The sequence below is a fragment of the Bombina bombina genome, chromosome 6, assembly GCF_027579735.1.
Source record: "Bombina bombina isolate aBomBom1 chromosome 6, aBomBom1.pri, whole genome shotgun sequence".
Lineage (NCBI taxonomy): Eukaryota > Metazoa > Chordata > Amphibia > Anura > Bombinatoridae > Bombina > Bombina bombina.
In genome coordinates this window covers 344,368,752-344,382,751 of record NC_069504.1, presented here as the reverse complement: position 1 = coordinate 344,382,751, position 14,000 = coordinate 344,368,752, and the positions used below count along the sequence as shown (strand labels likewise).

At 39.8% G+C, this 14,000-nt stretch overlaps 1 protein-coding gene across 7 annotated transcripts in view; it reads left to right on the top strand.

Annotated features, from left to right (window-relative positions):
- The window catches only part of MYBPC1 (myosin binding protein C1), a 262,117-nt gene that overhangs the window by 179,497 nt on the left and 68,620 nt on the right, over positions 1–14,000 (top strand). For all 7 annotated transcript variants that reach the window (XM_053716989.1, XM_053716988.1, XM_053716992.1 and 4 more), the window contains 2 exons: positions 9,405–9,593; positions 10,789–10,923. In XM_053716989.1, the coding sequence (XP_053572964.1) occupies positions 9,405–9,593; positions 10,789–10,923 (324 nt within the window). The remainder of the gene's footprint in view (positions 1–9,404; positions 9,594–10,788; positions 10,924–14,000) is intronic.

The following is a 14,000-nucleotide window of genomic DNA, read 5'->3' as shown; positions in this document are numbered from 1 at the left end:
ATTTTTGTACACATTTACTATACCTGTCTTACCTCTGAATGAATACAGCTGTCCTGGTTTAGAAAATCCAAACACATCATTTATTCCCTCAAGCCTGTGTCTGACACAGATACAGTTTATTCATTTTGGGAAATAGTTCAGTGTTCTTTTTTTCTATATTTTGGCAATCAAGTAAGGTCAGGAGCACTAGGGGTAACATGGTGTGACACATTTGAGCAGTAGGTATCATGACTAGGGTAGACATGTAATTCATAGTCAAAGTCTGGTAAACAGAAGGTTAGGATATCCTACCCATAGGATCATAGGAATGGTTGTTGAAAAACAATGTCTGGTTAAAAAATCATGTCACGTTGGATTTGAAGGGTAGAGAGCGTTGTCAGCCAATGTGAGTTGATGGTCTTTTATTGAACATGCAGTTCTTATAAGAAGCAATGCCAATCATTGGACATATTAAGTCCTCTCGGGTACAGAGTATCCAGTCTGTGTATTCATTTGGCCTCCATCTGGAGGAGTATTCTGTCGCGGTCCCCTCCCCGCCGAAGCTGGGGAACGTGGTCAATCAGAATGAATCGTATATCCATTACCTTATGGTTTGCCTGTAAAAAGTGTCTAGCCACCAGTTGATCTGCTGTTCCCTTGTCTAGAGCACTCCGGATTGCTGAGCGATGATTCGCCATTCTTATCCGTGCGTTGTTAGTGGTTTTACCAACGTAATATTTTCCACAGCAACAGCTTAGGAGGTATACCACGTGACTTGTAGTACATGTGATGAAGTGCCTTATGGTGTACTTCTGTGTGGTGTGCGGTTGTCGGAAAACCTTGCAGGGGATCATGCCACTGCAAGTGGTGCACCCCAAGCATCTAAAGCAACCAGTTTTAGTTGGTTTAAGCCACTTCTTCGTATAGCTTTGTTCGGGATCTGTCTGCGTCAGTATGTCCCTTAGATTTCTGCCACGTCTGTATCCCATGATAGGTGGGTCCATATGTCTGAAGGGAAGCGTTTGATCGGTGCCAAGGATCTCCCATCTGTTTCTGATTGAATCAGCCAAGACCTTTTTCCCTTTACTGTACGTGGTTGTGAATACCATCCTTGGTTTTTTGATGTCATCCGTTGAGCTCGTTTGTTCATCTTCAGACATTAATTCTTGTCTTACTTCCTCTATAAGTTTAGGTGGGTAGCCCCTCTGCAAGAATTTGTTGGACATCTCGTCCATTTGGGTTTCCCTATTGGTTGCCTCAGTATTGTTCCTCATTACCCTGATCATCTGGGATTTAACAATAGCCTTCCTGGTGTGGGGCGGATGGTTACTCGTTGCCTCAAGTAGTAAATTCCGATCAGTGGGTTTTGTGTATAAGGTAGTAAGCAGTTTTCCCTCCTTCTTGTAGATCCTTAGATCAAGAAAATCGATTTGGTCATGATCATATTTCAGTTCAAACTTGATAGGGCATGTTCGACCATTGAGTTGTGTTACCCACTCAGTGAGTGTATCAACAGGGCCACACCATACTAGGAAGACATCATCGATGTATCTTTTGTAATGTTTGACCATTCCATGGTTGTATACATCCATGGTGTCCCTTTCGTACTGCTCCATGTAGAGATTTGCGTAGGAAGTGGCCATGTTAGATCCCATCGCCGTTCCAGTCAATTGTTGATAGATTTTCTCAAAACGGAAATAATTTAGTTTCAAACATTTGTCCAGAATATCGACGATAAAGGAAATTGGTGGGCCCACATAGGGGTACTTGTCAAGTGCTGTTGAGATGGCATCTATTCCCCCAGCGTGTGGGATTACCGTGTATAGACTCCTCACATCCATTGTCACAAGTATGTCCTCACTTGTGATGCTTTCCACAGAGTTCAGAATCCTAATGAGGTCACCTGAGTCCTTAATGTAGGAGTCCATGGATCTGACGACTGGTTGCAGGAAGGCGTCCCCATACTGGGCCAAAGGTTGTAGTAGCGAGCCCCTGGCCGATACAATTGGTCTGCCAGGGGGGTTCAGCTGGTCCTTGTGGATTTTAAGGCAGAGTATACAGTATGGGGTGAATGGGGTGAGTGCTACACAAAAAGTTAAATTCATCTTGATCGATCCATTTCTGTTGTAGAGCAGTTGTGAGTGTTGCATCAATTTCTTTTTTGAATTTTGTTGTGGGATCCCAAGTGAGTTTTTTATAAGTTGTGTCATCACTTAGTTGTCACAAGATTTCAGTGCGGTATTGAGTGTAGTCCATAATGACAATGGCCCCACCCTTGTCGGCCGGACGTATGACAATGTCAGCATCTGAGGCTAATGATTTTATTGCCAACCTCTCAGCCTTATTGAGATTGGGACGATGTTTTTCAGTCTTGGCTCTGTCTGAATCACTTGAGATAAGCCTGGTAAATGTTTTAATGCTTGTGCCGCAAGTACTTGGCTCAAACTTACTCTTGGGTTTGAATCTTTTTATCTCTGAGGTGCTGTTTAAGTCCCTGAAGTGATCCTTGAGTTTTAGATTCCTTTGAAATCTGTGTATGTCCAGAAAAGTATCAAAACCATCATTGCTGAAGGTTGGAATAAATGTAAAGCCTTTATTGAGTAGACTGATTTCGCCTTCTGTTAGTGTCCTGTTGCTGATATTGATGACAATGTCCGGATTTATTATCTTGGTGGTAGTGGTGGTCTTCTTACCACAGTAGTTCCCCCTCCTCGGGTGGGGCCTCGGCCTTGTGTGTTGGCCGATCTTGTTGTAACCCCTAAAAAATGAGTATTAGATGTAGTGGGTGCTTGGTCCAACTGTCTTTGTTCTTGGTAGCCACCTTCATTCTCGGATCCTGAGCTGCTGTCCACAGTGTTTAGGAACCTCGAGCGATACTGTTGTTGGCATTGTGGTCTCTGCGGTCCTCTCTGTTGGTTGCTACCATGTAGCCAGGCATATATCCTCTTATCCTTGTAGTCGTTGTCCACTGCGATTATTTTCTGATTCTTGAATGACATTAGCTGCTTTTTATAATCAGTTACTTGTTTGCTAATTTTCTCCATCCAAGCTTCACTGGAGTCATCTCTCAGGATATGTAGTTTGTGGCTGTTGAAATCATTCAGCTCCTCTTTAACAGTTGCTAGGATATTAGTGCATTCCTCAATATTTCGATACACTCACTGAGTGGGTAACACAACTCAATGGTCGAACATGCCATATCAAGTTTGAACTGAAATATGATCATGACCAAATCGATTTTCTTGATCTAAGGATCTACAAGAAGGAGGGAAAACTGCTTACTACCCTATACACAAAACCCACTGATTGGAATTTACTACTTGAGTCAACGAATAACCATCCGCCCCACACCAGGAAGGCTATTGTGAAATCCCAGATGATCAGGGTAATGAGGAACAATACTGAGGCAACTAATAGGGAAACCCAAATGGACGAGATGTCCAACAAATTCTTGCAGAGGGGCTACCCACCTAAACTTATAGAGGAAGTAAGACAAGAATTAATGTCTGAAGATGAGCAAACGAGCCCAACGGATGACATCAAAAAACCAAGGATGGTATTCACAACCACATACAGTAAAGGGAAAAAGGTCTTGGCTGATTCAATCAGAAACAGATGGGAGATCCTTGGCACCGATCAAACGCTCCCCTTCGGACACATGGACCCACCTATCATGGGATACAGACGTGGCAGAAATCTAAGGACCTACTGATGCAGATAGATCCCGAACAAAGCTATACGAAGAAGTGGCTTAAACCAACTAAAACTGGTTGTTTTAGATGCTTGGGGTGCACCACTTGCAGTGGCATGATCCCCTGCAAGGTTTTACGACACCCACACACCACACAGAAGTACACCATAAGGCACTTCATCACATGTACTACAAGTCACGTGGTATACCTCCTAAGCTGTTGCTGTGGAAAATATTACGTTGGCAAAACCACTGACAACGCACGGATAAGAATGGTGAATCATCGCTCAGCAATCCGGAGTGTTCTAGACAAGGGAACAGCAGATCAACCAGTGGCTAGACACTTTTTACAGGCATAAGGTAACGGATATACGATTCATTCTGATTGACCACGTTCCCCCGCTTCGGCAAGGAGGGGACAGCGACAGAATACTCCTCCAGATGGAGGCCAAATGGATACACAGACTGGATACTCTGTACCCGAGAGGACTTAATATGTCCAATGATTGGCATTGCTTCTTATAAGAAGAACTGCATGTTCAATAAAAGACCATCAACTCACATTGGCTGACAACGCTCTCTACCCTTCAAATCCAACGTGACATGATTTTTTAACCAGACATTGTTTTTCAACAACCATTCCTATGATCCTATGGGTAGGCTATCCTAACCTTCTGTTTACCAGACTTTAACTATGAATTACATGTCTACCTTAGTCATTATACCTACTGCTCACATGTGTCACACCATGTTACCCCTAGTGCTCCTGACCTTACTTGATTGCCACTTGTAACAGGGGACCTATGATTAACACACTGTTTTACTCAGGCACAAGATACTGATATATGTTCAAGTGTAATGGTGATTTGTGATCTGGTGCATTAGTCTAGATTTGTTATCACACTTGGGTTTTATTATGTTGGCTAGATTCTTCCCCACATTGCATCTAACAGGGATGAGTTTATTATTATACATATTTTTGATCTGTCCCATAATGGTTACCACAGTTAGGATACACATTGTTAATTAGATTCTTCCTCATGATGCATCTAATAGGCTTGAGCGCAGACATACGTTTTACACATACGTTTTCACATACGTTTTATCCATGATAGATTTATGTCACCGTATTATCCCTCTCTAACATATTAACATTAACTTAATGGGCTTCTTGTCTACATCCTATATGAGCGCACTTAGGCTCCCCACACCAGCTGTGGTTAGCTGCAGTTAGCTGTCATCCGTGTAGACTTTCGCCATACACACCCCCTTGATGACGTTAGGTGGCTATGCTAATTAGCCATGCTCTCAGACACCATTGACACAGACGCTGGATCCTGCTGATCCACGCCTGTTTTACACATACTGACATCGGTTTTCCTGGCTGCAGGTACATCCCCAGAATCACGCTCACCGCATGTATGATATGCCAACATTTATGGGATTATGCCATGTAAGTAGTCTTTAGTACCATGTTATCTATTTGTTATTTGCGGTCTGTGTACACTGATTTAGTAACAACATTTATGCTGATACATTGTAGGCAATACATACACTGATCTTTTATTTTACACACATTAGTTTGTGACCACACATGAGTTACGGCTCACTTTCCCTTTATTGCTATACTTAGGATGGTATCTCCTATGTTAATTGTAAAACGTGGCCCATTGTTTAGCAGGCACGGTTACACCGCACTCTCTTTTCTCCAGATTCCCTATAAACCTGAATTATTTGTTCATATTTTAACGATCAGTGTGAGAGGCACCATTGTCTGATGTGGATGTGTGATCTATGTTCTGCGATCAACTTTGCAGGTTTTATTTGTGGGCACATCGTTTATCCATGTATTTATGACTGTTACTGGTAGTGATTTCAGTTTAACAGACACATTGTTGTATGTGGGCACTTGATTTCCCTTGTTTGCACTGAAATGTTTTATATTTTTTCTTTGATGTTGTACATAATATGTATATACATGGTTTGCACACTGTTCTATTATGTAATTAGCACACAACATATGGTATTATTATTGCTGATTGAGTGATTTACTGGTTGCCATAGTTACATACTTTTTGGCGCAATTTTCACTGATGATGTGATATGTGGGGCTTAGTTGCTTTATATTGCACACTGTTCATTTGCACTGTTATCTGGTCTGAGGAAGGGGTCTGCGAACCCCGAAACGTCACCTTAATAAATTTTTAAGATTTGTTTTTAAACTAAACCCAGCGAGTGCAGTCCTCTTGTGTAAATTGACTATATATATATATATATATATATATATATATATATATATATATATATATATATTCAATCGTATGCAAAAGTTTAGGCACCCCTGACAATTTCCATGATTTTCATTTATAAATAATTGGGTGTTTGGATCAGCAATTTCATTTTGATCTATCAAATAACTGAAGGAGAGATATTTCAGTAGTGAAATGAGGTTTATTGGATTAACAGAAAATGTGAAATATGTATCAAAACAAAATTAGACAGGTGCATAAATTTGGGCACCCCAACAAAAAGAGCCTCCTTTAGCAGAAATAACAGCCTCTAGACGCTTCCTATAGCCTGTAATGAGTGTCTGGATTCTGGATGAAGGTATTTTGGACCATTCCTCCTTGCAAAACATCTCCAGTTCAGTTAGGTTTGATGGTTGCTGAGCATGGACAGCCCGCTTCAAATCACCTCACAGATTTTCAATGATATTCAGGTCTGGGGACTGGGATGGCCATTCCAGTACATTGTACTTGTTCCTCTGCATAAATGCCAATTATGCCAGTCGGCGTAATTGGTAGGGCCCTCTGCATACAGACAGTGGGCAGCAGCTTGGTAGCTCCCGACAGGAGCTCTTGCCCACTGAGCCGGAGGGGGTTCCTTGGTGGCTGTGCAGGACAGTCCTTTCTGAAGTGGCCCACCTGCTCGTACCCATAGCAACTCCGGGGTGCACTGGGCCCGGCGGGGCGGACAGGTGCTGATCGTGTCAGTGGCTGCCAAGGAGCTGCCGGAGGGCGGGCAGGGGCTGGAGCGGAGCGAGGCACTGGTCGTGGCTCAGGGCTGACCTGACACCGAGCATCCAGGTACTGGCTGCTTGGTCTGCTGTTTCCGGTCGCTGATTGTGGACCCATTCTCTTACTTCTGCTGGAGCATGGTTGTAGAAGTGCTCCAGCAGGATGAGCTGTGTGACTTCGGCCAAGGTGGTCAATTTTCAGCCGGTGAACCAAGAGTCCATAGCATGGGTGAAGTGGTGTGTCCACTCCACAAAAAGGCTGCCCCTCTTGCAGCCTCAATTCTTGGAATTTCTGCCAGTGAGCTTCCGGCGTAAGGCCATATTGTGCAAGGATATGCTCCTTAACTTTGTTATAGTTTTTCCTGTCTCCAGCAGCGACAGTATGGATGGCCTCCAGGGCTCCACCCAACAGCTTCCCGAGCAAGATGGTAACTCGCCTCGAAGACCTGGAGATAGCTGTCAATTTCTTCCCCCTCATCCTTGAAGGCACAGAAAGCCTCATGAGGCAACTTCAGTGGCCAGGAAGCCTGACCTGATAGACTTTTGGACCTCCGCTAACTTGAGCTGGGTGGCTTTAGACACTATCTTGGTGATGACCTCTGCTGGTTGGGTGGTGTCGTAGAGCGCCAGTTGCCACTGGACCTCTATCTGTACCTCTGACAGGACCATCTCTACTGTGGATGCCATACTGGGCCACTCACTGCTTTGGTTGCTATCGGACCCACCAGCCGGCTCGTTAGTCCTATCGTCCTCCATCAGTTCCTTGATGATGGCTGCCTTAGACTTGTGGCTGGCAGTTTTCACCTGAGCTTCCAGCAAGTCTTTTAGTGTTTTCTTTCGGAGCCCAGCATACTGCTCCATCCGAAGTAGTCTTCAGTTGGTGGTTTGGACGTTCCAGGTAGATGGAAGTATCCCACCGCTGTAACCAATGTGACGGATTCCAGCTACCCGACTGGGTAGCTCCACCAATGGATCCTTCCTGTACCTGGAACCTGCGGCTATGTAGTGGAGAAAGTGATTTTAGGCAATCCCACCCAAATAACTAGACAGACTAGCATTCAGGTGAAAACACAAAGTACATCTTTATTGGGAAATCACACCATTTTTATACACAATCTCATCAAGATAAGAGCCTTATCAGTCTCCCAAATCTCCCACCCTTCCCATCCCTCTAGACAGGCTGGTGCCTTCCATAGAGTCCATTGTCCCATAGTATCCAGCGGTATAGTGATGGTGGTTCTGGGGTGATCCTGGGGGAGCAGTGGCACTTCCAGGCTGTCATTGGAAAGCCCTCAATCCCCAGCTGCTACAGTCCAAAAAGGGACATGATCCATGGCTGGGGGCCGGAGCTATGGATGATTAAACATACACCGGAAAGGTCACCAGGTTCCCAAGGGAGCTCCCTTCTGGAAATCACCCTGCCTCTTGTCCTCCCTAAGGGGTACCAATCCCCAAAAGAGCTGAGCTCTGGGACAAGGGGCCGCTGGAGCGACCTGGTGTAAAGGACACTGGGGATGCGGGATGATGAGGCCAGCCAGCAGTTCCAGGGGCCCGGCCAGCCAGAGAGGGACTAAGTGGTCAGGGACCAGCTCTTTCATGATGATGTGTAAACCATAAAACAAAGCAAATCAAAGGTCTGGTAGATCGCAGTTGCTCTAGAAAACCCAAAGCCGCTGAGAAACAAGATGGGGCTAGGTAGTAGGGGGAGGAGGTTTAAACCTTGCAGCCTGGTATCCGTGACAGGGAGAGTTTACCATCATTTGATTTGGTGAGGTCCAAAAGAGGCATTATCCTGTTACTGGCAAGTTGTATAGGTTAAGGTACTTTCTGTGGCAATCCTGTTGTTAATGGTGCATTCAATGTGCCTCACATATGGTGTTCCTATGTTTACAAAATAATAAGGTTGGTCATTTGATCATTGGGTCTACTTGAGACAATTTATGCTGTTGTGATGGATATATTTGTTGATGTAACACCTTGATAATTGTATCTGTATTTGTATGATTCAGTTTTTTTCTTTTTATTGAAGTTAAAATGAAAAACAGCAGTATTAGTTTTGTACTTTCTGCTAATGGAAATTATACTTTCAGCCAATGAGCAGTAGTAGGAAGTATTCAACTGATACTGCAGTATTATTTTCATTAATATTTAAATATGTTTTACTTCACATATTATTCAGGCAAAAAAATCAAAACATGTTAAAATGTCATATGGGTGATACAAATTTACAGTGACCTTTTTTACGCCTTTCTATTTGAACAGCTGTCATAACTCTAGCGCATAAGCTATGACATGACTTTCAAGGTGGTGTCAAAATGCTTCTGTAACATTACACTTAGAAATAATGATCAATATTACAGAAAATAATTAATAATAATCTAATATACTATGAAGCTAATAAACAACTGCAGGGCACTCCACTTTATCATATGATTCCGCAATCAAATAACTAGCTGTGAAATTGAAAAAACTAACTGCCAGACCACACAACCATCCCAGATCTTGCTGGAATGTCAGGTGTTGGGGGGGTCTCCCCCACCCGCAGTTTCTCTAGACAGGAACATTTTTAATTGACTGCCCCAGCTTTACCTATAACACGTCCAGGTCTGGCCCAGCTTTATGAATCCACAGTATTGATTCTTAAAATGAAACTTATTACATGTGGCTGTTTTATAGATTTTACACATTGATATTGATTGATTATATTAATAAACACAGGATACTTCATTGAAAGAAAGAAAAAACAGAGTTCAAGATGGATGAGGCTAAACTTTGACCTCTGCAAGGAAACCAATTTTGAACCCAAAAAAATGATTGAAGGTGTTGCATATGAAGTTCGAGTCTTTGCTGTCAATTCAATCGGGATATCCAAACCAAGTATGCCCTCTAAACCATTTGTTCCAATTGGTAAGTTATTGTTTTTTTTGTATGTACCAGATATAACCATAGAATATCATATAATATGAAGCTGCTAATTTGCCCCAATTCAGTCCTTTAAGTTAATAAATTGGAAATATAGTAGAGCCGAAGTTAAACTACACTTGATATTTAACATACCCCTCAGTCTAATCCAGAGTATATCTTAATTTTAATCCAGATTAAATTCATAATTTAACAGTTGCTACATTAACCAGCTACCAAAGATATGTCTGCCTGCAACATTATATGATATTGCCTATGTACAGCAAAGAAGAAATCAGAAATCCATTTTCTGCATTGCACTGATATTGTATGTTAAGGTGTTTTTATTTGTAGCATTGTGCAAGTACTTTTATATTAATAATAATATATATTCAATCTGCTATCCAACTCCTATGCAATTTTTTTTTTAGAGGGTGGTGCTGCCCACTTTATACCAGATATTCTAAGCGTACAACTGACTTCAAACAGGAAGTTAAACTGCACATTGTTTTAATGCAATCCAATTGTGTACAACTCCAAAGTAAATATTGAATCACATAACATTGTAAAATCACAGTTTATACACGTAATGTACAGAATTCCCTTTGTGATGAACGTACATATGCAGTTCATCTTCCTGTTTTGCCAAGACAAAGGAGCGCTCTTTCACTGAGAAAAATGGAGTATGGAGTATGATTTCAGATTGGCTATATGACGTACTTAAAAAAAATTACAAGGGGCGACCTGCAGCTTGAAAACAGAATTTTTTTATTAAAATGTTTACACAGTGTTATTAGTAGTCATAAATTATCAATGCAATGCATAGATTTCCATACACTTCATGTGATACTCATTCTTTATTATTACTTCATGTCTTGTAAAAAGTAAACTTGTAACATTCTTCTTAGATCAGAGCACAGGCTCATTTACTTCCGTCCCTTACTGGTCACAGCAAAGTACTACAGGAACATGGATTTCACCAGGATTTTGTAAACTGTGCTAGCAAAATTGATTTTACCATTTTGATTTTGTATACAGATCATTTGCAATCCAGGGCTCAACTGTAGTTATATGCTGTGTGTGTATATAAATATACTTTAATTCACCTTTATATGTTGACCTAAATGTAATTCTTAGATCCCTATATAAAGCAACCATATATTGTGATCCAGTCAATAACTAATGTGTCTTTTTTGTTCAGCTGTCACAAGCCCACCCACTCTTTTGGTGGTAGATGGAGTGACAGATACCTCAGTCACAATGAAATGGAGGCCCCCAGATCACATAGGAGCTGCAGGTTTAGATGGCTATATCATTGAATATTGTTTTGAAGCAGGTAAGTATTTACAGACTGTCTCCTATAGTATTTAGAAATAACATCATGTTTTCTATTAAACATTTGAAACTGCATTTTAGAGTTAAAAAAAATCAAGGTAGCGCATGAAACATCAGTGATCTAAAATAAAATAATATCTGCAAATACATCATTTGATTAAGAACTGCTTTTCACTATAAAGAAACTCAATATCTTTATACATGTTTTAACCAGTTAACTCACATTTGAAGGCTTATTTGTGTCACATGGTCTCAGGTTCTAAAGGCCACATTGACCAAGGCTGTTTCTCAAAGCCCATTGGCTCCCTGCCTTGTTGCATGCCACTACACAGCTGCCTGAACCAAACAGAGAGGCTGGAACAAATATAGTCTATTATAGAACAAAGTGAAACTTCTGTATTAGATATTAAAAAATCCTCCTGGTTTTTTTTGTTGTTGTGTTTTTTAGTTTTTTTATATATACAGATAGTAACAAAATATATCATGCAGAATCAATTCCATTCCATGTCATAATCATATGGTATCAAACATTGGCAATTAAAAATAGAATCAACCTTTCTTTCTATACCTTTAGAGACAAAGAAAAATCATAATACAATTAATTTCATAGTATTAATAATAAAATCTCAAATAATTCTGCCAATTTTCAGAATTTCAAAAAGAAAAAGGAAAAAGAAAGATAAAAAAAATGAAAAGAAAATTACACAAGGGGTCTCCATGATATGGGGTAGCCCTCTAATTGAATTATAGATATAAAATATGAAGATTTAAAAAATGGCAAGATAATCTGTAGATGAGTTTTTAACTCAAGAGTCATAAGAACTTTTTCCCATTTTAGAAAAAATGCATTTGTTCTATTATCTGTAAATATCAGTGGATCATGTTGGTCCATTATTATTTGGTTGGTCTTACCTTTGATAAATACGGTAAAACTTCCAAGACCTAAGGATCATCTCTCTTGCCAACAAAATTGCTGTATTAATTAGATGAATATTTTGATGGTTTTGTTCTATAAAAAAAATAAAAATATGAGATTTATTAATTCTGGGTTTAGGCGATATAAATTTACTTAGCCAGAAATTGTGACCAGAATTTCTGTATTTTTGGACATTGCCAGAAACTGTGTATTAGGTCGGCATCAGGCACTTTTTTTTCAGATTCCACTTCAATATGTTTGCTGGTGTAATATGTAATGTATTCATCAATCTCATATGAGATTCTCTCCAAGAAATGGAGGTCAAGGTTTTAGCTACTCTAAAATAACTATTTTTAAAATAATCAAAATGTAATTAATCAAAATCAATTAGCTATTTTTCATAAGGTTTGACCAGCTCAGTATCACCATCATTTGAAACTATCATTTTATATAAAATGGAAACAGAGTTATTGCCTGCTTGATAAAGTTTAATCCTTGATTCCAATATTTCTAGCAAACAGTTTTCATTCTTAAAAGAAGAGTTATTAGCTATGTAGTGTCTAAGTTGCAAATAGGTGTAAAATTCTTTACAATTGAAATCAAATTCGTGTGCCAAATTTTCAAAAGATTTCATTGAGTTTTTGTTGATCCTTCAGTTGAGCTACTAGTCTTAAACCTTTTTGAAAGCAGCTCTTGGATTTATTCAGATTAAGCCTCATGTTTTTTAAGGGGCTAAATGAATTAAAGACACAGTAAGCAAAATTAAACTTCATGATTCAGATAATGTATGCAATTAAAAAAGTCTTTCTATATCACTTCTATTATTTAATTTGCTCCCAGTAGTGCATTGCTACTCCTTCAACAACAACAATAATAGAAGTAAATTAGAAAGTTGTTTAAGATGATACGCTCTATAGGAATAAATGCTATATATATATATTTACAGTAATATGCAAAAGTATTAGGCCCCCATTAGATTTGTTGTTTTAGCAAACATTTGATAACCTTCCATATTTATTTTTTGGTCTCTTTATTAAGATACAAACAGAAAATACTGAAAATATGTACACAAAATATAAAAAAACAAAATATTCAGAACAAAATGGCTTCTTCAGTCAAAAGTCAGTATTTAGTGTGACCTCTCTTGGCACTAATCACATCTTGAACTCTTCTAGGGAGACTGTCCTTGAGTTTTCTGAAGTAATCTTCTGGTATATTATACCAGGCTTCTTTTATCACTTCCCATAGTTCTTCTTTAGATTGGTTGACTTTTATTTATTTCTCTGTTCAGGTGATCCCATACTGCCTCTATAATATTCATGTCTGGACTCTGTGAAGGCCAGTTCATGACTGTTAGGGTTTTATCAGCTGTTTTTCTCTCCAAATATGATTTCACTGCATTAGCAGTGTGCTTCGGATTGTTATCATGCTGAAAAATAAAACCATTCCCAATCAGGTGCTTTCCAGAAGGAATGGCATAATAAATTAAAACATGACTGTACTTTTCAGCATTCATGAACCAATCAATTCGGACAAAATCACCAACACCATTAGCAGAAATGCAGCCCCAAACCAGGACAGACCCTCCACCATGTTTCACTGAAGGCCGCAAGCACTCATTGTTCCATCTCTCTCCAATTCTTCTTCTCACATACTGTCGATGATTGGACCCAAAACTTTCAAACTTGGATTTGTCACTCCCTAATACTCTTTTCCACTGATTTTCCTTCCAATCTTTGTGAGCTTTAGCATATCTTAGCATTTTCACCCTGTTCCCCTTCCAAAAAGTGGTCTCTTGGCTGCTATCTTTCCACAAAGACAATTCCTGATCAAGATTCTTGACTTTGTGGTGGGTGGTGTGCAAAGCGCCTAATGAAAGGCCGAGGTATCTAAAAATGCGGCAAATAATGAGCCTAACTAATAAGGAAGGAGTTATCCAGGCGAGGGAGATGAGTCTCATATATTTATTGTTATAACAGGGATAAAATCAGGGGTTGATAAAATAAAATTGAAATAATGTGGTACTACACTAGGAGGTCAATAATGGTGGTTGTGGGATAAATAACATTCAAATAAAAACCAATAAAATAAAAACACAATATGAAATTACAATCTTATACTTAAAATAATGTGTAGAGAGATCATGGATCCATGATTAAAAA